The 26,522-nt window shown below is 38.0% G+C and overlaps 1 protein-coding gene and 1 non-coding gene across 8 annotated transcripts in view; both read right to left on the bottom strand.

The window, feature by feature from the left end:
• Nucleotides 1-17,615, bottom strand: part of Patj (PATJ crumbs cell polarity complex component) — a 360,314-nt gene extending 342,699 nt beyond the window's left edge. For 3 of the 7 annotated variants that reach the window (XM_046450923.2, XM_046450925.2, XM_058581534.1), the window contains exons 1-5: nucleotides 17,514-17,615; nucleotides 5,382-5,438; nucleotides 5,113-5,279; nucleotides 3,423-3,617; nucleotides 1,874-2,013 (exon numbers count right to left, since the gene is read on the bottom strand). In XM_046450923.2, the coding sequence (XP_046306879.1) occupies nucleotides 1,874-2,013; nucleotides 3,423-3,617; nucleotides 5,113-5,279; nucleotides 5,382-5,403 (524 nt within the window). In that variant the 5' untranslated portion in view covers nucleotides 5,404-5,438; nucleotides 17,514-17,615. Of the gene's footprint in view, nucleotides 1-1,873; nucleotides 2,014-3,422; nucleotides 3,618-5,112; nucleotides 5,280-5,381; nucleotides 5,439-7,607; nucleotides 7,704-15,259; nucleotides 15,337-17,381; nucleotides 17,404-17,513 lie in introns of those variants that run through there. The other 4 variants (XM_058581530.1, XM_046450926.2, XM_058581531.1 and 1 more) reach the window with 4 other exon arrangements.
• Nucleotides 6,704-6,809, bottom strand: LOC124097055 (U6 spliceosomal RNA). The gene has a single exon (XR_006853096.1). It is a non-coding gene; the product is annotated as a U6 spliceosomal RNA (small nuclear RNA).
• Nucleotides 17,616-26,522: the final 8,907 nt, after the last annotated feature.

The raw sequence follows: 26,522 nt of genomic DNA, 5'->3' as shown, positions 1-26,522 counted from the left end.
GTTATCACTGCACAAAACAGACTAAGACAGCTTCTTACAATTATCTTATAAAGGAATAGAGATGCCGATGCTGAAAAACAGGACAACTGTATGGATCACTGACAGACATGCCTGAAGATTATGGTACTGGAAGGTTAATTTGTAGTGAAGACTCAACCCCCATGCCATGGAATGCTGCTCAACGTTTCATCAAGAGCATTCATGCATCTAAACACCAAGTATATAATAACACAGTCAGGAAGGACAATAAATACATTAGATCAGTACTTTCCAAGGTGTTACAAAGAACTTAATACATGTTGTTTAAAGAAAGTAGATTGGTGGGGCTGTGGCTATAGCTCACTAGTAGAGCGTTTGCCTAGCACGTTCGATCCTCAGCACCACATAAAAAACAAATAAAAAATAAAGATAATAAAAGAAAAAGTAGATTGGTGCTTGCCAGGGGATGGAGGGAGGAAGGAACTAGGTATATTAAAAAGTCCTTTTTGGGTGGTTGAAATGTACCGGAATTAAAGAGTGGGAATGGCTGCAGAACATTGTGAATATAACAACACCCATGACCTTCTACACTTTAAAATTAAGTTTATGTTAATTATATCCTAATATTTAAAAGGAAAAAAACTGGAATTAAAAAAAAAAGTTGGCTAATCAATATTAAATGAGCTTAATGTTAAGCAATTATAAGTCTAGATATATTCTGTATTGCCTAAGAAGAGTTCAAGTTTATACCTACTATCTGTTTCATTATTAACAACATACCACTTCAACCCAAAACCATCCTAACTTGAACAATAAATCATAAGATCACCCTAACTATGTACACCCAGTATTGAAGAACAGATAGGATAGAGTTTCTAAAATATATCTGACCACAGCTATGGACCCACAAAACATTTGAAATGCAACATTAGATGGCAGAATAAAGATGGAAAATCATGAAATCCATTATATCCAATTTTAATTGGGGAAACTAGAAGTAATCACCATATACAGAGAATGTGAGTTCAAAATTATATTATTGGCTGAGAATTTTTATAATCATACACTGTGACATTGCTTTTATTTAACAGGCACGTGTGAATATTATTTATTAAATGAATAATAAACCAAAGACTGGAAATCAAATAGAGATAAAATATAAGGCCAGCATATCACTCTTAAAAACCTAAAGAAGTGCAATCCATAAAGGATAACATAGATTAAGGGGCCTCTTAACAATAAGCATAATAATCAATAATGTGTTATAACTATCAATTTAATAAACAATGTAATATGCAGAATGAGAATGATTCCCATCCATTGAATGATGCACACCCATAATCCCAGCAGCTCAGGAGGCCAAGGCAGGAGGATCACAAGTTCAAAGCCGGTCTCAGCAACTTAGCAAGGCCCTAAGCAACTTAAGTGAGACCCTGGCTCTAAATAAAAACATTTAAAAGGGCTGGGGTGCTTAAGCACCCCTCAGTTCAATCCCCAATACAAAAAAAGAAAAAAATTACCATCCTAGTGATCACCAATTGGGTGAGAGAGTGATATAGTGGAAAGAGCACTAGCTGCTTTGCAGTTACTGTAAGAATCACATCATGGTCCCAGCATTAATAGCTCTGTGACTACAGGAAAACCACTGACCCTCTCTGAACCTCAGCTGTCTCATCTATAAAATGGAGTAGTAACACCTACACTGCTGGACTGTAGCCACAAGTGAATGAAAGAACATCTATAAAAGGCCTGATGAACGAATAGGAAGTGCTAAAGGAATTGTTAGCTGCTATTGTTACTGCTTTTAGCACTAGTTTCTTATACTCTTGTATAATAATGCTTTCAGAATCATCAGAAAAAAACTAGCAGAGTATAAAATGAACACCATCCTTACCTGTCTGCTACACTCCCTGGGTGTACTTCCTTCACAAAGATATCAACTTCTCCCTGATTTTGACTTTTAAGGGCCACCACGCTGAATCCAAGGCCTCCAGTTGAAGGCCGTTCTATATCTATATATTCAATTTCCCGGCCCTAATGAAGGGGGATAAAAGAAAAATATAAATGTCAATGAATCTACATTTAATCAATGCACCCTTTCCACAGAACTGAAATTGCTTAGCAGAAAAATAGCTTCTCTAAGACATTTCTACAAAACCAAATAAACTCAAAATAACTCAGCATTTCACTAATACATTATTCCAGGAACTCTCTAACTTGATTATTTTCAGTAGAACACAAAAGAGAGTGTGCAGCACTGTAACCTTAGGGAATTGAAGAGGTATTTTCACACTTCATTCACATTTCTCGATGAATCCCAAGCTGGATGAGAATGCCTAAGAAAAATGCTCTTTCCCACAGTAAATTCTAAATTACTTTTTTATATTGAATTTCCCTAAATTCTCTTGATGCAAAATTCAATTTTTAATGAGGAAAAGTATATTGGATATATCAAAAATACACTAGTATTAAGCCTACACAGAACCAGCAACTCTTTAGGGTTCTGTTTTTAATTCTATAGTGATGAATTACTATTCCATTTATTCAATCAATTCAAAAGACTGTGGAAAGGCCACCATTCAAATTGGTTCTACCTGTGACATGTAGGAATTTGATTACTTTAGTTAATAATTGCTTTTATGTGAACTTTATAAATGTAATCAACTAACAAGATCATCACATGAAGGGACCAGAACTATTAAGCAAAAAAAGTAGTCCAGAACACTAGTTAAATATCACATCTTAAACAGATTCTTTTTAATTTTCAAACAAAAGTTTCATTTTTAAAGACTGCTGAACAAACACAAAACATATTCAAAAGTTCGACTATTATTTAATTTTTAAGGTAGCAGAAGCTACAACTGTCAATTTTTTCCCCCAATTTTCTAAATTGTATTTGTTCCAACTCCCACTAATTCTGTTTTGATATAAAATTTAAAACTGTTTCAATGTTTCATCTTGTGATCAAAACCAGTAAGAATCTTCTTCCTGCTGGATACGGTGGCACATGCCTATAATACCAGAGACTCAGAAGGCAGAGACAGGAGGATCACAAGCTCAAGGCCAACATGGGCCACTTTGCAAGACACTGTCTCAATATAAAAGTAAAAAGGGCTGGGGATGGAGCTCAGTAGTAAAAGCACCCCTGGGTTTAATCCCCAGTATCAACAAATAAATAAGTCTCTTTCCTTATAAGAATAGAGATGTGTTCAATTGAAGTCTTTTCCTAAAAGTTCTCCTCACCTCACACATGGACATTTTCTTGTGTGATTTTAAGATAATAAAATTCCAAAACACAGGTTAGAAAAGGGTGCCAATTCCTCCTTTCAACATAAAAACAAAAGCAAATACATAACACATGTTAAGACAAAGAATGGGTTTCTTTTTAAACCTGAAGCAGGAAAGATAAAGCTAAATATTCCCATGACAAGGTATAACTTTACCTGAGCCATCTGTTGAATGATTGAGTTAAAGTCTTCATTTCCCAACTTTTCGGTCCATGGAAACAACCCAGATGCAGTTAAATTATTACAGGGCCTGTGGGCATTCCCACTTGTAATAGAACTATCCGTGAACACTAACAAACCTTTTCTAGAAAAATCAAAGTTGGCTGAACAATCCGAGGGTATATGGCTGAGCTGGTGGAGAGAAAAACAAGAGAACCATCAACAGAAACCTTCAAAAAAGAAATCATTTCTATTTATTACATATTCTCTTTTGCTCATTATGGGTATAAATTGTATGTTAAAAAACATGTATGAAAGAAATAAGGTGCATAAAAACGAATCTGTGTGCCCATAAGGCTAAAATTTCTAAATTTAATATTACACAAAAATGTCAAATACCTTAAAATCTGTTCTTGTTTCCTGCCTTCTGTGACTACCCCAAGTTCATAGAATGTACACTAACGTCTCATTACCCTTCACACACACAGATGCAACCTGTCATATAAGCGCAAGACACTAAGCCCTATGGCATTTATCTGTACATTTCCACATGCAAAGCCACAAAAAAAAAAATCCATAGATAGTATACATCAATAACAACAGTACTTCCTGAATACTTACTAAGGGCTAAGTATTGTATTGAGACTCTAGCATGTTATAACCTCATTTAATCCTGACAATAGTTCTATGAAATATCATTATCTCATTTTCATGAACATGAAAAATGAGGCACTCAGGGGTTAAGAAACTGACACAAGATTAATAGCGAGTGAGTACAGAGCCACTTAAACATTAATAGAAAAGAATCCTATAAAGACAAAAAAACAGGATTTTTAAAATATCACTGGCTGATACAGCTCAACATAATGGAATAAAGTTAACTTTAAAAACAAATGTCAAGCCCAGAGCAGTGGTGCACCCCTATAATCCCAGCTACTCAAGAAGCTGAGGCAAGAAGGTGCCAAGTTCAAGGCCAGCCTTAGCAACTCGATGAGACTCTGCCTTAAAATAAAAAATTCAAAGGACTGGGGATATAGCTCATTGGTAAATTGCCCCTGGGTTCATCCCCATGACTAAATAGAAAAAAAAAAGAAGAAATGTCAAGAAGCTTGGGATATATAGCTCAGTGGTAGAGCACAAGCTTAGCATTTGCAAGGTCCTGGGTTCAATCACCAACTCCAAAAAAGAAAAAAAATTAAGTTAACCACCATTTTATAATTTTGAAGAAAATGTTCAGAATTCTCTAATTCTAACCTTTAGATGTTTAGAAAACCCATATTCCAAAGCTCAACATAAAATTAATTATCAACACTGTTTTTAGTTTTTATCTTATTTATTGATTGATTGGTACTGAGGATTAAACCCAGGGGCACTTGATAACTAAGCATATTCCCAACCCTTTTATATTTTTGAGATGGGTCTTGCTAAGTTGCTGAGACTGGCTTTGAACTTGCGATTTTCCTGCCTCAGCCTCCAGGGATGCTGGGATTACAGGCCATGAGCCACCACACCCGCTTGATTATCAACATTTTAAAACTAACTATGCTAATGCTACCCACAGGCTGCAGGCCCATGTCTGGTCTTTGCTGAGACAAGATTGTCACAGACAGCTTGTCCTTGATCGTCTCCTCCTGTCTTTTCTCACTTGTTTTACACATCAACACAGAGCTCTTCCATGCTAACTTACTTGCCCCTTCAGTTGCTTGATGGACTGCTGCAGTGTGAGTATCTGGTTGAAGAGAGGACTCCTTAGTGTCTCATAAAACATACTCAGTTTCTCGTTCTGTGAAGTGTCACCCTTATCCTGCAATTTCATTTTCAGGCGATCAAGGACCTGCAGGACCTGCAGTTTATCTTGGTTGAAGAAGAATAGCCAGAAGAGAGGTTAAATACAATCTCATATTCCATTTATGAATCAGTCATTAATTTCATAACAAAACTATATATCTAGTATACCTGTGGCAGGATTTTCAGGCATTTTGGATTAATTGTTTCAATCACCTTTAAAGAAACCTAAAAAAAAAAAAATTAAATACAAAGATGAATTCCATTAGTAAATATGTCTATAGTCCTGCAGAAAAAATAAAGAAAACTTTAAAAACATTCATCAAAAGTCCCTGTGAAATTTAAATTAAAACCATAGTGAGGTACCACTACCTGTCCACTCAAATGGCTTAATTTTAAAAACCAAAAAAAGAGACAATACCAAGTGTTGACAAAACTGCAAAGCAACTAAAATTATCATATTTTGCTAATTAAGGGATGTAAAATGGCATAATCACTTTGGAAAATTATTTGGTAGTTTTTTTCTTTAAATGTACAGAAAAATAATTTCTTATAAAGTTAAAAATACACTGGCACTCCCATTCATAAATATCTACCCAAATAAAATATATGTCCACAAAAAGACTTGTACATCAAAGTTCATAGCAATTTTATTTATAAAGGCCCAAAACTAGAATACCCAAATTTCTAATAACAAATGGATAAATAAATAAGAGTATATAAATAATTCAGAAACAAAAAGGAAAAATAGAAAACAGGAGTCTTCATAAGGAAACAAAAACCCAAAGAAGCAGTTAAACCTGAGCATTTTAATACTAGTTTTGATAAAGAGAATTACAGAAAAATGTGATAGGGCAACAGGGGTCTGAGCTCAGAGGAAACTAGGGAAGACTTAGGCCTGTGTATTGAGCCTTCTCGATGTGCCCATCTTTGGAGATAAAGATGCTTTTGTCCTCTGGGCAGAGGAAGGACACCACCTTTCAGGTGAGGAGCTTTTGACCTGCTTCCGAGGAAGTCTTTCCTGCATCTGTTATTTCTCACATTGCTTCAGCTGATGATCATCAACACACCAAAGCATGGTATGTAGGGGTAGCATGTTCTGAACCCCATTACTAGTCAACACTCTTCCACACTGCTCCAGTAAACAAATCTATAGTTATGGTTAGTCTGTGAGTTATCCAGCTTCTCATGAAGGGAGTCATTACAGATTGTCTGGTTTTCGTCAGTTTTCTTCCCTCCCGCTACAGGGCTGGGAATAGGACCCAGGCCCTTGTGCATGCCAAGCATGTGCCGGCCACACAGCTATAATCCTAAGTCCCCAGCATACTATTTTTGGGATTCAAACTTATTATATATTTTTCTACAACTCTACTCTTCATCAAAACTAGTATTAAAATGTTGAGGTTTAACTGCTTCTTTGGGTTTCATTTCCTTATGAAGACTCCTGTTTCACATAAAACTTATATTAAACAAATGTGATTTTTTTATTGTTTTTTTATATGGAACACTTCACAAATTTGTGTCATCTTTGCACAGGGGCCATGCCAATCCACTCTGTATTGTTCTAACTGCAATATATGTGCTGCTGAAAAGAGGTACTGGGGTCGGGGGACGAGGTCTCTGTTGCCCAGGTTGATCCTGGGCTTAAGGGATCTGCCTCAGACTCCCAAGTAGCTGGGACTATAGCTGTGCACCACACCTGTTTTATTTCTAATTCATTATTACAGCGGCCCCACCTGAGAATATAGAAGAGTAGAAGGAAAGATATTTTTCCTCCCCTACATTGGGATGGGATTCAAGGGAGGTTTTAGGTATAAAGGAAATGCTCTATGGTTTGATTGGGATACTTTTTATACAGATGTATATATTTATAAAAATTCATTAAAGGGTATACATTATTGTATGTAAATTTTACTTTTTTTTTTTAAAGGAAGCTGAGCTGGAAAAGAACATTTGAAATAAGGCACAGTGGCACACATCTGCAATCCAGCTACACAGGAGGCTAAGTCAGTATGATCACAAGTTCAAAGCCATCCTAAGTAATTTGGCAACATGTTGTCCCAAAATTTTAAAAATTTAAAATTAAAAAAAAAAAAAAACCTGCTGGGGATGTAGCTCAATAGTAGACCACTTGCCAGGCACAGTGGCACATGCTTGTAAACCCAGAGGCTCAGGAGGCTGAGGCAGGAAGATTTCAAATTCAAAGCCAGCCTCAGCAACAGCGAAACGCTAAGCAACTCAGTGAGACCCTGTCTCTACACAAAATACAAAATAGGGCTGGGGATGTGGCTTGGTGATTGAGTGCCCTTGGGTTCAATTCCCAATACCAAAAAAAAAGTAGCATGTGCAAGGTCTTGGGTTCAATTCCCAGTATCAGCTGGGTATGATGGTACACACCTGTAATCCCAGTGACTTGGGAGGCTGAGGTGGGAGGATCACAAGTTTGAGGCCAGCTCCGCAAGTTAGTGAAGCCCTGAGCAACTTAGTAAGACCCTGTCTCAAAATAAAAAATAAAAAGGATGAGGGATGTGGCTTAGTGATTAAGCACCACTAGGTTCAATCCCTAATACATAATAATAAAAACAACAATAAATAAATCCAGTACAATAATAATAAAGTGTAAAATTTTAGAGATTAAAAAAAGAAAAATCTCAAGTAGTATCCTAGACTCTTACTAGTCATCAGAATTTCCAGAAGGAAGCCACCCAAAACAGCACTTTATGGATGATGATTTTTAATTCCAGTCATTTGCTCAAATTAGCCTAAAATGTAATGTAATCAAGGCTCAAAAGGCTAACAATTCCCTTTGCTATAACCAAAATGACATTTTGTCGCTAATCCTTTTTATTAGTGATACACTGCTGAAATGAACCAAAGAAATATGAGTATTATACAATCAAAATTTTCTTATATCAACCTAGATACAATGGTTGAATGAGATCTTATCTTCTAAATCAAGCTCGTTAAGCAAGAAATCATACTAAAAACCATAAGGGGGGCCAGGGTTGTGGCTCAGTGGTAGAGTGCTTGCCTAGCAGGCATGAAGCACTGGGTTTGATCCCTGGCACAACATAAAAATAAACAAACAAAATAAATAAAAAGTATTGTGTCCATCTACAACTAAAAAAATATTAAAAAAAAAAACATAAGGGATGTCATCAGCATTGATAAAAAGGTCCAAGCAGTCCATCCAAATGCTCAGTGGATTCAATGGGAACCCCCAAAAGAAATGCTGAACAGGGCATCTCAAGTTACTTCTGATGTGCTCTCTGACTCACTCCGGCAACCCTTACTACTACCCATTGATAGGTGACTGAATAACAGAGGCAGCCAGGATGGCACTATCTTTTTCTATAACAGTATACAGCCCCAAAACACTGACAAGAGCAGCTTGGTGGTAATTAACATATCAACCTCTCTAAGGCAAAGAAAGAAAGCTAAAACATAAAACAGTTAAGATGCCATAAACTTGACATTTATTAATTTATTAAAGATCAACAATACCCTATGCTCCAGATATCATGGAAAAAGAGATTGGAGTATAAATAAGCATAATCTTTTAGGAGAAAGATTTAGCAATGTCAATAAATGTATTAACATATATTTAATTTTCATTTCTTTTACCCAGAATTTCTACTTCTGAGTGTCTCTCCTAAAGAAATAATTGCAAACAGACACTCTGTATGGCAAGCATGTTTACTTTTTTTTTTAAACTATGGATGGAACCCGGGAGCTTTATCCCTGAGCTACATTCCCAGTCCTTTTTTGAGACAGGGTCTAAATTGCCCAGGCAGGCCTTGAACTTGGTGTTCTCCTGCCTTAGCCTCCAGAGTTGCTGTGATGACAGGCATGTGGCACCAGCTACTGCACTGGGTTTTTTTGGTTTAAGGATTTTTTTTGTTTGTTTGCTTTTGTTTTTAATATTTTTTTAGTTGTAGATGGACACACTACCTTTATTTGTGTGTGTGTGTGTGTGTGTGTGTGTGTGTTGCTGAGGATCAAACCCAGTGCCCCCCACATGAGAGGCGAGCACTCTACCACTGAGCTACAACCCCAGCCCCTGCATTGTTAACAGCAAAACTTTTGAAAAATTTAAACTCTCAGTCATTACAATAATAGAGTAGATCTAAGTATACCAAAAGGGAGTGAAGAGGAAACATTTACAGCCTGCCTTTGGCCCACTCTTTCAACTTGAGGGATTCCCCTCAAAACAGACCTCCCAACAACACTTAAGGTTGCTGATAGATAACAAAGTCCCTTATTTTAAAATGTCAGGCTATATCTGCTTTTTGTAAATAATCTGAGAATTTATGGATTTATGGGGCATGGCTGGCTGGGAAATGGGTTACTCAAATATTTTCTATTTGTGTAACTAAAGAAGTATAGAATTAGAGTCCCAAGACAGAAAAGGCTTCTTAGGAAAAAATATTTCTGTACAGATGGCTCAGAACTTGTTTGTTAATCCCACCCCGCAAAAAAGATGTCTCTGGGTGATCCAAAATCAAAAATAAAAGAATAATTGGTTGGAAGGAGACAAATCCCCCCCAACTAATCCATCAGATTTCTTTAAAAAGCCAGTCAAGTGATAACGGGTCATGTTTGGTCAGCAGGTGATAACAACTATACCAAAATATATTACTTTACAAATTTCAGTGATGTATGTATATACAGACATTCACATATATGGCTATAAAATAACCCAGTGTAAAGTCTCTAGATGTAGCAGAAAGCCCGGAAAAAGTAATTAAGACCAGCGTTGCAAATACAAACTGCAAATTGATGCTTGGCCCACAAATAAGTACCAAAATTGTAAATAAGCATTTAGAAACCTTCCTGCAAAATGGCACAGTAAAAGATGTCTATTATATTTAGTAATTTTTTAAAAATGGCATTGTATTTTGTGTATATTTTTATATTTCATTTTTAAAATGATTTCTTCTTAAAAATCAGTCTTTGAAAGATTGAGAAGAAGAGATCATGACCTTTCACCACTGATAGTTTGAGAAGCACTGATTTAGATGGACAGCTTTGAAAGAGTCCTTCTAAATAATGCTAAGCCGACTGGTCTTTATCCTGGAGGCAACAGGAAGTAATTAAAGGCTTTTAAGTAAGGAAGTATTCAGTTCAGATTTCTATTTTTAAAAAGTAATTCTGATAATAGTATTGATCAGTGTAGTCTTCTAACTTTTTTAAACACACATTTCCAGAACATTGAAAACATGCTGGGCTAAAAGTGTATATAGCTCAGTGACAAAGTGCTTGTCTAGCATGCACAAAGTGCTGGTTTCATCTCCAGAAAGGGGGGGGGGGGGTGTATATTATTTTATATATATACACACACACATATATACATACACACACACACACACACGCCTGGAAAACTACTATAATTCCATGGTTTTAGGTAACAACTAGAGGAGAGGACTAAAGCTCTAAGAATATATGAAAGAAATGCAAGTAATCTTCACAGCTAAACACCCAGAAGGTAGCACTTGGGTTAAATGGATCCTGTTTCTCCCTTGTGGTATTATCATAGAAAATCTTTGGCCAAATTTAATGTTTTTAATAAGAAACTAGCAGGGCTTATGGAAGGGAATTTAAAGTTTGTTTAAACATTATAAAGGAGAGTCCAGCAGTCATCAGTTACCTACAATTGGCAGGAGTTAGACATTAAAATGCCACAGCGTACCACTGTCCCCATAGTCATAACAGCCTTAAAAGAATGAGAAGTTTATCATGCTCAGCAGTTTCCACTCCATCATTGATCAAGAGAGTTCAGGCCATGAATTTTTCATACCTGATTCACCGAAGGATTTGATTGAAGGAAATTCTTATAATATTGTGGCTTTTGAAAAATCCATGTTTTTAGCCAATACCAATTAAATGAAATAATTGGGGGGCGGGGGGAAGCTGACAGAGATAGAAATTTAATTTAAATTTCTGCTTGAAAACTCTTTGGAAAGATTTATTAATCTCCTTAGATCAAGAATTTAGGCAAGGGCTGGGGATGTGGCTCAAGCGGTAGCGCGCTCGCCTGGCATGCGTGTGGCCCGGGTTCGATCCTCAGCACCACATACAAATAAAGATGTTGTATCTGCCAAAAACTAAAGAATAAATATTAAAAAATTTAAAAAAAAAATTTAGGCAAATTAAGGACCCCAAGAAACACTTTTCTGACCCCCAGTTACTCACAAGAATGTAACTCCCCACTGATTTAACAAGACATCTGATTTGCTATCTTGAAATTTTAGGAGAAAAAGATCCTGGCTACTTTCTTGGGGAAAATACAGGTAATTAGTCTCTAACTGTATGTGTGAATTGGACACATCACAATTAGACTACACATGACTCCTAAATGGAAATTTCCCAGAGCTCAATGAATTAGGCAGTTCAAAGAATCGATGAGCCATTAAGTATAAATTCATGATTTCAGAAGTCACTCAAAAATTGAAGTCCATGAACAGCTTTAAGTTTCTATCACTTCCCTTGGAAAGTGAAGCTCAGGATTCGTCTAATTGTCATTCCCTGTCCTCAAAGTTCAGCATTTATGAGGTACTGATTAAATGGAAAAAGAACTCCTAGCCAAACAGCAATGTGTTTCCCCACCAAGACTCCAAATAAATACAATCTGCTGCCATACACACACAGATTCAGGTGTTCTCGCCTTGGCTTCCTACCAAATGATCAAGGTCTTTCTAAACCCTTTAGATACAAAAATAATTTTTTTTGTTTTTTTTTAACATTGTCAAAACACTATATCCCTAGAATTTTGGAAACAGATATAAATTCCAGAATGAAACTGACATTTGGGGCTAAATGCTTAAGCCATATGCAATGCTGAAGTTCATTTGACACTGAACATTCAGGAAATGTTGGAATCAAAATTGAAAGACATCATGTTAATTCAAACTCAGAACTAAAAATTGAGTCAGTTCTTCAGAATATTCAGTTAGCCAGATACTAATTTTATGAATCTATTCAACCCATACACTCCCTGTAACTTGGCCAATTCTGAATAAAGTTAAATTGCTCTATGGTATACTTCCACATTCCTCTTGGTGACAGTTTTCTCCCACAAGCAACAATAAAAAAAACCTGGGCAAATTTCAACACTTATGGTTCTCTAATGATGCAGCCAGTTCCCCACAAAAGGACCTTGGGCATTCAGACTCTTCACTAATGGTCAGTGATTAATGATTTGTTTCCAAAAATTCTGTTCCATTTCAAGCATACTACAGATGTGTGCCCTAACTTTTCTCCAGAAATTCTGGTCATACAGTTTTTGGAATGTTTGTACTATTCAAAATAATCCTAGCAAACTATGGAATAGGCCACTCTAGGTTGTGGATGTCCTACCCACCGGCCTTCACCCTCCGTTTTTCTCCTGCCTTCCCCCCAAAATCATTCTCCTGCATTAATTTTTTAATACCTACTATGTACAATACAATACAATGTCACTCTGTATAAAATTATCCCATTTACATTCTTAACAATGTATTATCATTTCCATTTGTAAATACAGAAAACTCCTTACAATTAAAAAAAAAAGAGGGAAATGCTATGAAAAAAAGTTAAAATAGAGGAAACATAGAGGACAATGGGGGGTGTTAAGTTGGGGGGCAGGGTTCAGTATCCAGTGTTAATGACCTTTTTCAACAAACAGCTACATTAAAGGTGAGAAGAGGCAGCATGAGAAGTAGTGGCGAATGCCTTGTAACTCCAGCAGCTCTAGTGGCTGAGGCAGGAAGATCATGGATTCACAACCAGCCTCAGCAACTAAATGAGGCCCTAAGCAACTCAGCAAGACCCCATCTACAACTACAAAAAAAAAAAGGCTGGAGATACGCTCAATGGTAAAGCACCCCTAGTACCAAAAGGGGCGGGGAGAGACTGTTCGAATTATAAATAGCAGGAACATTTGTCAACAACATTGTCCCTCACCATTCACTTATCTCACCTCCTTCTCCTACCACACTCTGTCTTGGATCTTCATAAGAAGTTTCAGAAAATTACTCTATAGTAGCATAGGCCAGAAGTCCTCCGCAGTTCCTATCATCAAAGCCGTGTGCATTAAGGGAAATAAAAACTGACCTATCCCTGAAAGGCTATGGACCAAAAGTATCTACAAAACCAGACAAGAAGCATCAAAGTGAATGGCAAGACTTATAAGGGCAAGACCTACATTAAAGAGTGCTTATTCACAGAAAACTTACTAACTTCTTTTAACCTTAAAGAGAGTTTCCCAAATACATGCACTTAATATTCACAGGTTTTAAATCTGAAATTCTTAAAATATTATCTCTATTTGCAATAATATTGTCAGGTTTTTAAAACTTTATAAATGGCTTGCTATGTATTTATTCTTTGGCAATTTCCTATCTTTAAAATGTATTCATGATGATAAATGCAGTTCTTCCTTAGTCACTGTAACAACTAAATAACATTCCACCATAGGAATACACACCCAATCTATTAAAAAGCATTTTTAGATTGTTTCCTGTTGGTCACTAACACAAAAACAGGATTAGCACTAACTATCCAGCCGGTGTAAAAACCAGTGGCTTGGGAGGCTGAGTCTCAGCAACTTAGGCCCTAAGCAACTCAGTGAGACCCTCTCTCTAAATAAAATATATATATTAAAAATGGGCTAGGAATGTAGCTCAGTGGTTAAGTGCCCCAGAGTTCAATCCCTGGCACAAAAAGAAAAAAAAAAAGAAAGAAAGAACTAAATATCTATTTTGATAACTAATTCTTGAACTATGGAGGTTCTGTAATCTATGAGCTTTGTTAAATTAAAAAAAAAAAAAAAAAAGTACAACCAGGCATGATCATTCACATCTATAACCCCAGCACTCAAAAGTGGTTGAGGCAGGAGGATCAACTAAGCCCAGGAGTTTGAGGTCATCCTGGGCAACACAGAAGATACCATTTCAAAAATAAATAGTAAAAAATTTGCAACTGAAGGGAATTAACATGGGGGGGAGGGTTGTCAACCTGACGCTCAATATCCACTTATTTCAACTTCCTCTCATAACACAGAATCAATAAAAATTATTTAGTTTTTAAAAAGTTAATAGAAATTAATACATTTGTAGTAAAAAGGGCTAAATGAGATACAGCAGAATATTCAACTGGTACACATTCAACAAATGAACAGCTCTTTTCAATCAAAATGATATAAGATATTTTGGGGGCCTCGAGGAAGCTAATAAATTGTAGCTGAGGTTTTGCTGTGTAATTAATAACAGTCATTTCTGAGAAGACTGAACAATAAAATTTTTCACCGTTGCAATGAATACAAGAGAGGAGATTATACAGAGACATCCTATAAGTTAGAGTTAAAAAATCAGTTTATATGTAATCTATGAGCTTTGTTAAATTAACAAAGGGTAAGAGGGTAAGTGCTTCAGTAAACTAAACCATCTTAAAGATTTTTAAGGACAAAAACATACTGAATTCTCACCCAGTGTTACTCAACAAAAATGTAATGTGACACACACATTTAAGTTTTCTAGTAGACTCATGAAAAAGGTAAAAAGAAACAGGTAAAATTTAACTTCAAATACACTTCATTTAACCCAGTACAGATAATCATTTCAATATTAAATAATATAAAAATTTGTGAAGGTATTTTAAATTGTTTCTATACTAAATCTCTTCAAAATCTAGTGTGTATTTTACATTTACACTCTAAAACCAAATAGTCCCATTTCAAGAGCCCAGTAGTCACATGTGCGAGTGGTTTACTGTGTTGACAGGAGTATTAACCTAGACCTTTTCACAAAAATCCCTGCACAGTGTTTTCAGAAAAGACTTTTGTTTGTCAGGTCATATGGTCAAAGCAACTGGGAGAACAGAATTGAGCTTTATGCATAAAAAGATTGCATCTCCATAATTCTATCAGAATTAAACCTCAGAATGGAGGAGCAAAAAGTGGGAGAATAATAGCTTACCAATTTACAAGGCACAACATTTTCTTTCTAACTACCCCAAATCTCAGAAGATCAACTACAAATGGGAAAATGGAGGACCAGAATCAAACAACTTACCAAAACTCATATGGTAAGTAGACCTAATGCCATGTCTTCAAACTATTCAGGTTTCACAGCTGTATAAACAACAACAACAACAACAAAACGTGGGCTCTATCTCTTCAGCATTGATACATCCCACCTACTAAAAGAAATGATATTGGTTGGGGTTATAGCTCAGTGGTAGATATACCTAGCATGCCCATGCACTGGGTTTGATCCCTAGCACCACAAAAATAGATGAAAATAAAAGAAAGGGAACTGAGAGGCACTAAATTTCTCTCCATTTTCACAGAACCTAAAATGGGAGCTTTTAAAAAGTCATCTAAATCTAAACAAAAATCTCTAAGTAAAATAGAAGAAGAAAAGACAGAAAGACGTAGCCCTAGTCTTACAATCTCAATATCAGAGCAGAATAATCCTATTTTCTTAAAAAAACTTCCTCTACTATCAAAGTGAGCAAATATTAAGTAAACAAACTGAACTCCTTTATGTAAAAAAAATAATTACTAAATGCTTAAACACAATTTTAAGGACTAGGAAATTCTGAGCCACTCTCTCAAAGTCTCAAGTGTATTTAAAAGTGAATTGACTACAAGACAATACACAGATATTTCTAACTTCAAAATACAAATGGAAAAATGTTATTAGTGATTTTCTTTCAATAGTGAGTGGGCTTCTGGGTGCCTGTAGTTGCTCTTCTGACAATTCTCTACAATTTTCCTACGATGAATATGCTAACTTCATAGTTACAAAAATATTAAGGGTCTGGGGTTGCAGTTCAGTGGTAGACCACTTGCTCGGCATCCACGAGGCACAGGGTTTAATTCCTAGTACAATCATCATAAAAAGACTAATGATAAATACATAACGTGATTTTAAATACATAACAATGCCTCATTAAGGCATTGTTAAACACAGACAAGAGCTCAATACAACTGCTTCTCAATTTTAAACAAAACTATTTTTCTGGTGATAAGCCCCATTTTCTGTGACCGCTAAAAGCATCTAGACAGGATAAATCTCTTTGGAACTCATTTTATAAATTCTACCCATTAATTACCTTTCGTGTCCATATTTATTAACTTTCTAATTACTTTAAATTTTTTATGATCCTTATAAAGGCCATTAGGGTACTGGAAACATAAATCTCATTTTAACTACAGGTCACCACCTCACTTGACATTTTCTGATTCTGCAAAATAACCACATTTGTTTTTAACTCCCTCCTCTATTAAAGCTTTCCTTTAAACCAGACGCATGCAAAAGAACCGGCAGCCAATAGGGGGTTCGTCCGCCTTCAATGTGGTCTACCACTCCCAGTGGAACTGAGATTTCCCTTCTAGGCCTCCAGAAGGCTTCTTCATTCAGGAAAAGACTGAGGGGTTGCGCATCTACCAATGAGCAGACCCCAAACGCAGGTGAGAAGCAACCTAGAGAAATCAAGCCGTGTAAAGCGCACCTCAATCACAGAGACAAACCAGTGAACTAGAAATTCGAATCCGAAGTGATAAGGGCCTTCTAGGGAGAGATTAAAGTGCCAATTGAACACACCAGGGGGAGATTAATTTGGCCCGCCGCGTGTACCCCGAGGGCTGGTGCTTTGAAGGGTGGGAAGGCTCTGTTGGGAATGTTTTCCTGAGCTTGACTTGAAGCAGGAATCCTGTAATTTTCCCAAAGGCCAGAGCCCTTTCCGCCCGGTCCTGCGGATCTGCGCAGTGGGGCTGGCAGATCCTGGCCGAGACCTGGCCGGAGCCAAGTCGCCCAGTCGGCCCGCAGCTGGGCCCCGCTTCTTCTCGGGCTCCCGAGCCGGGGCACTACTTGTGCACCCCCTCCACAGTCACTCGTGGAGGAAAAGACTCCGCCCAGCTCTGTGGGCGCAGCGGAAGGCACCGATCTGGGTGCACAATCCAACCCCTGCGTCCCGGAGCGCAGCCGGCCGGAATTGAGGCCGGGGAGGCCTGCGGAGACTGGGCGGCTCCCTTGCCCCGGCCCTGCCGCGAGCCTGCGCGGCGGGGCGGGGTCCGCGGTGGGGTCACGCCGGACCAACGCAAGAGGACAGCGGGACCCCAGCGGGTACCCGCACCCGCCGCGACCCCTCCGAGCGCCCCGCGGTGTCTGCAGCCTCGGGCCCTCCCACCTCCGGGCAGGCGCGCTGGGAGCCGGGAAGGCAGGTTCGGGAAGCGGGCGAAGCGCTGTCCCCGCCGGCCTCGGGGAACCGGGATCCCCGGGGTGCAGAGCGCGCCCACAGTGCTGGGACCCCACGCTTTACCTGGTCCTGCGGAGGCGCGGGTGGGAGCCCGTGGAGGGCTCGGCGGCCGCTCTCTCTCACCTGGGCGGAAGTGAGAGGCCCAGGGTGAGGGCGCCTCACCTGCAGTCCCTCCCCTAATCGGACCCTCCCCGACCGGGGCGGGGCGGCGGGCGAGAGAGTCTGGGACTGGGGAGGCCAGCTGGCTTCACTGTTTTGTCCAGGTGTGGTTCCACTGGCAAAAGATGTTAAAGAGCCCGAGGGGTGGAATGTGGGGACCAAGAGGTCAGATGAAACTCCTCGTGGTGAGGGCACCTGGCGCTGACCGGGTAGGAAGATGCCGGACAGGTGGGGTTAGAGGGGTGGGCTGAGAGCGAGACCCCAAACCAAGGAAATCGAAGGTGGATATTGATGAAACCACGGAGTCAAATCCACTTTGCACTTTGTCCTTTGGTCCTTTTCTTTCCCCCATTTTCTTATCCCACCTTGTGTTTTCTATATCTGATGACACAACATAAAATTTCTTAAGTGTCAATCCGTAGCCTTCTTCAGGCAGAGAAGAATAAATTGTAGGAGTTTTATTTTTTTTATTTAATTTTACAAAAACTAATCGAGCTGTATTGGCTAGCTATATATGCAAGATGCTAACTTAAATATTATCGCATTTATTGAAAAACACTAGGCACCTGGTAGATTTAGTACCTCAAATTTAGTACCAGCCAAAGTCTTTCGACTCTAAATACTGTATTGATTTTACAATACATTTTAACATTTCCCTTGTTTTGTTTTGCCTTTGTGGGTTTTTGTTTTTCTTTGTTTTTGAGACAGAGTCTCTCTAGGTCTGGTAGGAAGATAGACCGTTTTCTTCCAAGATCTGGAACAAGATAAGGATGTTCACTTTCAATTATAGGGAATACAAAGCCCTAGCAGTAGGAACATGAGGCTAAAGGAATGTCTATAAAAGGGATCCACTGTGAGCTGGGGATATAGCTCAGTTGGTAGAGTGCTTGCCTTGCATGCATAAGTCCTTGGGTTCAACCCCCCTCATCACAAAAAAAGGACCCACTGTGCTGACCTCCATATACTTTCCTTAAAAAAAAAAAAAAAAGCAAATTACCTGCAGCCTTGCCTAGCTTGAATCAACAGGATATGTTACATTCCTCAGCAAACAACCTGTTATCTACTGGAGGCCTACAGGCCCACATGCTAATAAAAGCACAAATTACTCTTAAGGGGGTTGGAGGGTACTTCCTTGTGACCCTTACACAGACCTATCTCCCAGACTTTTCCCCCTCACCATAAAATCTGTAAAAACAGGTTCCAGTTAAAACCAGTCAGATTGGGCCAAAGTAATCTAAAGCTCTCATGCACAGTGGTAGCTTAAAAGTCTGATGTTATCTTGCTGTCAGTTAAAAGTCAAGAGGTAGACCTGAGCAGGACTCTTTGAAAACTTCCCTGGGGCCCCCCAATAGAACTGGAGGTAGAGGGACATGCTGTCCTTCTTTTCTCTGAGAGTACCCACTCTCTACTTAAAGAATGATCCCTTTTCCCTTTCCTAGTCTTTCAATAAGCCCTTCAAGCCTGCAACTCTGAGCAAAATGTCTCAAATTTGGGGGGCATGATTTCAAAAATTGGGTTATAGGGGGGGCCTCTGTGGATGCCTCAGCTTCATAGAAGGCCTATGCCCTACATCATTAATCTTATTCCATATATTATTGGAAGCCTTAGCCAGAGCAATAAGGCAAGAGAAAGAAATAAAGGGCAGCCAACAAGGAAAGGAGATGTCAAATCATCCCTGTTTGCAGATATTTGACTTTATATATAGGAAAACATGAAGACTTCACACAAAAACAACTTTTAGTCCTAATAAACTAGTAAAGTTGCTGAATACAGAAATCTGTAGCAACTATCATCATATAGTGGCTAGTACTATGTGTTTTACCACTAGCAACCTCAGTTTGCATCTGAGTCATGCCACCAATAATAATAATCAGTAGTATTTTATACCAAATAATAAACTCAGCAAGAAAAAATTAAGAAATGAATCCCACTCACAGTAGTTAAAAATACTTTAAAACACCTAGGGATAATTCTAAGCATCGAAGTGAATTATCTCTGAAAAAAAAATACTGATGAAAGAAATTGAAAAGAACACAACACTAATATGCAAAAGGAAAGACAACCCATGTACATGAATTTGAAGAAGTAATGTTGTTAAAATGTCCACACTACCTAAAGGTAGTATATAAGTTAAATGAAATTTTTATCAAAATGTCAATGGTAATCTTTACAGAAATAGGAAAAAATCCTCATATTAATATGAAACAAAAAAAAAGAGTACCCAAAGCAATCTAAAGCAAAAAAGAAAATTAAAGATGGAGGCAGAATTGCCAAGGCAATTCTGAGCAAGAAGACCAATGCAGGAGGCATCATGATACCTGTCCTCAAATTATGCTATAGAGCTATAATTAAAAAAAAAAAAAGCATAGTATTGGCATCAAAATAGACATGAAGACCAATGGAATAGAAGACACACAGACCATCATACATACTTATGGTCATCTGATAATGATGTTGAAAAAAAGATAGCTGGCAAAACTGTGTATCCATATGTGGAAGAATGAAACTAGATCCCTATCTCTCACCCTGCACAAAAGTCAAATCAAGTGGTTCAGCAACTTAAACCAGAAACTTTGCATCTGTCAGAAGAAAACATAGACTCAATACCAACATATCGGTATAGGCAGACTTCCTTACAAGACCCCTATTGCTCAAGAAATAAAACCAAGAATCAATAAGTGGGATGCTATCAAATGAAGAAGATTCTGTACTGCAAAGGAAATGATTAAGAGAATGAAGAGAGAATTTACAGAATGGGAGAATATCGTTGCCACCTACTCCTCAGACAGGAGATTAAAATCCAGAATACATAAAGAACTCATAAAACTTACACACACAAAGCCACACACAATTCAATCAATAAATGGAAAGAAAAACTAGACAGACATTTCTCAAAATGACCAAAAAATATATAAAAAAATGTTCAATATTTCTAGCATCTACTGATACCCTGGTCTCACCATATCCCTCATCGGTCCAGGACCCAACAGGGAAATGCAAATTAAAACTACACTAACATTTTATCTCCAGTCAGAATGGCAATTATCAATAATATAAATAGTAATAAATGGTGACAAGGATATGGGTGATATTGCACATCCACTGTTGGTGAAAGTGCAAATCAGTATACCTACTCTGGAAAGCAGTCTGAAGACTCCTCAAAAAACTAAGACACATATGATGCACCTATCCCATTCCCCAGTATTTGCCCAAAAGAACTAAAATCAGCATACTACAGTGATAATAGCCATATCAATGTTTATAGCAGGGCATGTCACCATAGCCAAATTATGAACCAGTCCAAATGCATGTCAATAGATGAATTGATAAAAAAAATGAAGTATATATACACAATAAAGTTTTACTCAGCATAAAGAAGAATGAAATCATGGAATTTCCAGGTAAATGGATGGAAGTAGAGAACATGATGCTAAGTGAAATAAGCTAGACTCAGAGAATCAAAGCTCAAAAAAGTTTTCTCTCATATGCAAAAGCTAGAACAAAATTAGGGAAAAAGGGGGAGAGGTCTAATATCATAAAGGTATAGGGAAGATCAGTGGAATAAAAGAAGGAGATCAAGAGAGAGGGAGGAAGGATGGGAAAGGGGACAAAATGGGAAATGAATTTGATAAAATGATACTATGTGCCTGTGTGAATTCCACCTTTATGTATATCTATAAAGCACCAATCAAAAATAAATAAATGAATGAGTAAAAGGAGGACCAGTAAAGAAGAGACAGAAGAATAGAGGGAGCAGAGGAGGGAAGGGTAGGGGGTAGAGGTTGAGGAACTGAAATAGAATAAATCAAATTCCATGCATGGGGCTGGGGATGTGGCTCAAGTGGTAGCACGCTCGCCTGGCATGCGTGCGGCCCGGGTTCGATCCTCAGCACCACATACAAACAAAGATGTTGTACCCACCGAAAACTAAAAAATAAATATTGAAATTCTCCCTCTCTCTCTCTTTAAAAAAAAATTCCATGCATGTATGATTTTGTCAACACAAACCCAACTATTATGTATAACAGTGCACTCATAAAAAAAAAAAAGAAGAAGAAAGCCAGAGGTATCACAATACCTGATTTCAAAACATACTACAAAACCAAAGTAACCAAAACATCATGGTACAGGCATAAAAATCAAGACATGAACCAATGGAACACAGAGAAAACCCAGGAATAAATCTACATACTTATAGTCAAAAGGTCTTCAATAAAGATGCCAAAAATGAATTGGAAAAATATACTGTCTCTTCAATGCATGGTACTATGAAAACTGTATATTCATATGCAAAAGAATGAAACTAGATCCCTATCTCTCACCATAGACAAAAATTGACTTAAAATGGATCAAAGAACTAAATAAAGGACCTAAAACTACTAGAAGAAAGCATAGGAGAAACATTTCAGAATATTGGCACAGGCAATAGTTTCTTTGGATAAAACCCCAAAAGCACAGGCAATAAAACCAAAAATAGACAAATGGGATCATGTCAAACTAAGAAACTTTTGCATAGCAAATTAAATAATTAATAGGATGTAGATACAAACTTCAGTATGGGAGAAAGTACTCATAAATTATTCATCCACCAAATAATTATAGTCAGAATATAGCTGGGCATGTTGGAACAAATTTGCAATCCCAGCTACTTAGGAAACTGAGGCAGTAGGATCAAAATTCCAGCCAGCTTCAGCAACTTAGTGGAACCCTGTTTCAAAATTTAAAAAAAAAAAAAAGTTATAGATCCATTAAAAAAAAAACTTAAATTTTAAAAGGGTTAGAAATGTTGTTTAGTAGTAAAGCACCCCCTTGGGTTAGATCCCTAGTATTGGGAAAAAAATACAGAATATTCAAGGAACTCAAAAACTCAACAGAAAAACAAAGCAAAATAAAGATGCACAAAGGATTTGAAAGACATTTCTCACAAAAGCATACACTAACAGCCAAAAAATATATTTTTTAAATGCTCAGTATTCATAATCATCAGGGAAATGCAAATCAAAATCCCAATGATGGGCCACCACAAGGCCCTCCACCTCCGCACGGCCTGCCACCACTGACTCATCTCTGAACACAGCCACCTCCATCTTTGAACACTGCCACTGCCATCACCATCTTAAGACTTGGCAGCCTTGATCTTGGGACACCAGCCAGGACCTGGAAGCCCAATATCAAGGTGCCTGCAGGTTTGCCACAGCCGCCACCATCTCAGGACAAGGAAGCCACCATTTAGGAACACCAGCCAGGGCCTGGAGGTACATTGTTGAGGTGCCTGTGGGTTTGGTGGCAACCTGAAGTCTTCTTGCTGATGTGCTGTTGGCCACCAACTTGGAGCAGAGGCAGGAGGGAGGCAGACTCTCCCCAGCTCCTTGAGTCCTGAAGTGCTCAGGGATAGTTGAGTGTGGCTATAGTAGGTGGGAAGGTTGGAAGAGAGTGTGAGGTTATCTTGCTGTCAGTTCACCAAGCCAGCCAGTCTGGCACGCACTGGTTCCCCAGAGCCCACTTGGGCTGGCACTTGCTGGGCCCTGGTACAAGCCTGGACCCCAAATCCCTCCCCAGTTGAGTATCCACTGATATCCTGGTCTCACCAGTTCCTTCATCAGTCCAGCACTCGACAGGACCATCCCCAATTCCCAATCTGCCAGTCCTTCCCTAGCCACCAGCCCACTCCAGTGCTCACAGCTACATGGCAGGCCTGTACCTCTCAAAGCCTGGTCCTGATCCACCCAATAGAGAACCACTCTCCACGACAGGTGCACAGGTCCAAGCACTCAGCCTTCAGGACCACCTGGGAGAGAAATGCCTGACAGCCTGACATCTTCTTTTTTTTTTTTTTAGTTTTATGTGGACACAATATCTTTATTTTGTTTACTTATTTTTATGTGGAGCTGAGGATCAAACCCAGTGCCTCACATGTGCAAAGCAAGCACTCTGCCACTGAGCTACAGCCCCAGGGAGCTATTTGGTTTAAAGCTGTATATTGTTTGCATTGGGTGCTGTTAATATGGATCTCCCCCATAAAGGCAAGGAATTGAAAACCTTCAGGAACATTATATATTTCTACAGGGTAGAAACTGTACTGCCTTAGATCTACACTGCTAGATGGGAAAACACAAGAATAACATGAAAAAACTAGGGAACAAAGCACCCCAAACAAAACAAGATGCTCTATAATAGAATCCATTGACAACGCAGTACAAGAAATGTCAGAGCAAGTGTTCAGAATGTACATAAGTTAAACTGATTCACAACTTAAAGGATGATGTAAGGAGTCAAATCAGAGATAAATTTCAGGAGGTAAAAGATCATTTCCATTAAGACGGGGATTATGAAAAGAAATCAAGCAGAAATCCTTGAAATAAAGGAATCAATAAACCAAATTAAAAATTCAATGGGACGTATCACCAACAGTGCAGACCACTTGCAAGACAGAACTTCAGGCATTGAAGACAAAATACATAATCTTGAAAATAAAGTTGACCACATAAAAATGGGAGTTCATAACCCACTTGAATCGAATGTATGAAATATGATATGTCAAGAGTTTTGTAATGTTTTGAATAACCAATAAAAAATAAATAAAAAAAAATAAAGTTGACCACAGAAAGATATAAAAAAACAATAAACAAAGCTGGGTACGATGGCTCACGCCTGTAATCCCAGCAGCTGGAGAAGCTGAAACAGGACAATCTCAAGTTCAAAGCCAGCCTCAGCAAAAGCAAGACACTAAGAAACTTAGTGAGACTCTGTCTCCAAATAAAATACAAAATAGGGTTGGGGATGTGTCTTAGTGGCAAAGTGCCCCTGAGTTCAAGCCCTGGTACCCCCCTGAAAACAAGAATTTTATACAAATAAACAATGAATAGAACTTCCAAGAACTACAGAATAACATGAAAAGAGCAAATTTAAGATTTATCAGGATAGAGGAAGATGTGGAGATACAAATCAAAGGAATGCACAATCTTTTCAATGAAATAGTATCCTAAAATTTCTTAAACCTGAAGAATTAAGTTGAAAATCCAAACACAAGGCTTACAGGACCCCAAATATACAAAATTACAACAGATCCACTTGAAGGCACATTATAATAAAAATGCCTAACATACAGAACAAGGATAGAATTTTAAAGGTCACAAAAGTATCAGATTACATATAGGGGGAAACCAATTTGGATCTCAGCTTATTTCTCAACCCAGACCCTCAAAGCTAGAAGGTCCTGGAAAAACCTATACCAAGCTCTGAAAGAAAGTGGATGCCAAAGAAGAATCCTATATCCAGAAAACTTAAGCTTCATATTTGAAAATGAAATAAAAGCCTTCCATGATAAACAAAGTTAAAGGAATTCACAACTAGAAAGCCTGCACTACAGAACATTCTCAGAAAAATATTCCATGAGGAGAAAAAGAAAATGAAAACCAGCAAAGGGAGGAACTACACTAAAGGAAAAGGCAATCAAAGAGGAAACTAAGTCAAATTAAAAACCAGAGATAAACCAAAATGAACAGGAATACAAATCATATCTCAACAATAACGCTGGAAAGTTAATGACCTAACAATCAAAAGACATAGACTGGGGCTGTGGTTGTAGCACAGTGGTAGGGCACTTGCCTCACACATGTGAGGAACAGGGTTCAATCCTTAGCACCACAGAAAAACTAAATAAAAAAAGTTATACAAAATGTGTTGGTGCATGTGATAAAGATTAAAAAAACTGACATAGACTGGCAGATTGGATTAAAAAACAAGACCCAACAATATGTTGTCTTCAAGAGACTCACCTCATAGGCAAAGACATCCACAGACTGAAACTGAAAGGATGGGAAAAAAATGCATAAAACTCACATGGACTGTGTAAACATACAGAGGTTTCCATTCTCATATTAGATAAAGTGGACTTCAAGTCAAAGTTAGTCAGAAAGGACAAAGAAGGACATTTCATACTGCTTAAGGGAACTATATATCAACAGGACATATAATAATAAATATTTATGCCCCAAACGATGGAGCATCTATATACGTCAAACAAACTCTCCGCAATTTGAAGAATCAACAGACCACAACACAATAATACTGGGTGACTTTAACACACCTCTCTCACTACTGGATAGATCTTCCAAACAAAAACTAAATGAAGAAACTATAGAACTAAATATCTCATACTAGACAAAGGCACCAAAAACATTCATTAAAGAAAAGATAGCCTCTTCAACAAATGGCACTGGGAACACCGGAAATTCATATGTAAACCAAATGAAATTAAACCACTATCTCTCACCCTGCACAAAACTCAACTCAAAGTGAATCAATGACTTAGGCACTAGAATGCAGACCCTGTGCCTAATAGAAGAAAAATAGGCCCAAGTCTTCACCATGTCAGCTTAGGGACTGACTTCCTTAACAAGACTCCTAAAGCGCAAGAATTAAAATCAAGAATCAATAAATGGGATGGATTCAAACAACAACAACAACAAAAAAAGCTTCTTCTCAGGAAAGGAAACAATCAATTACATGAAGAGAGAGCCTATAGAATGGGAGAAAATCTTTACCACATACACTTGAGATAGAGCATTAACCTCCAGGATATATAAAGAACTCAAAAAACTCAACATCGAAAGAACAAATAACCTGATCAATATATGGGCTAAGGAATTAAACAAACACTTCACAGAAAAAGATATACAACTGATCAACAAACATATGAAAAAATGTTCATCATCTCTAAGATTTCATCTCACTTTAGTCAGAATGACAATTATCAGGAATATAAACAATAATAAGTGTTGGCAAGGATGTGGGGAAAAAGGTATACTCATACATTGCTGGTGGGACCAATTTGCAATTGGTGTAACCACTCTGGAAAGGAATATGGAATTTCCTCAGAAAATTTGGAATGGAACCACCATTTGACCCAGT

This window comes from Marmota monax, unplaced genomic scaffold (genome assembly GCF_021218885.2).
Source record: "Marmota monax isolate L192 unplaced genomic scaffold, Marmota_monax_Labrador192_F-V1.1 WCK01_AAM20220418_F8-fsc00023, whole genome shotgun sequence".
Classification (NCBI taxonomy): domain Eukaryota; kingdom Metazoa; phylum Chordata; class Mammalia; order Rodentia; family Sciuridae; genus Marmota; species Marmota monax.
Note: the sequence above shows the minus strand (reverse complement) of the source record. Positions and strands in the feature narration are given on the sequence as shown.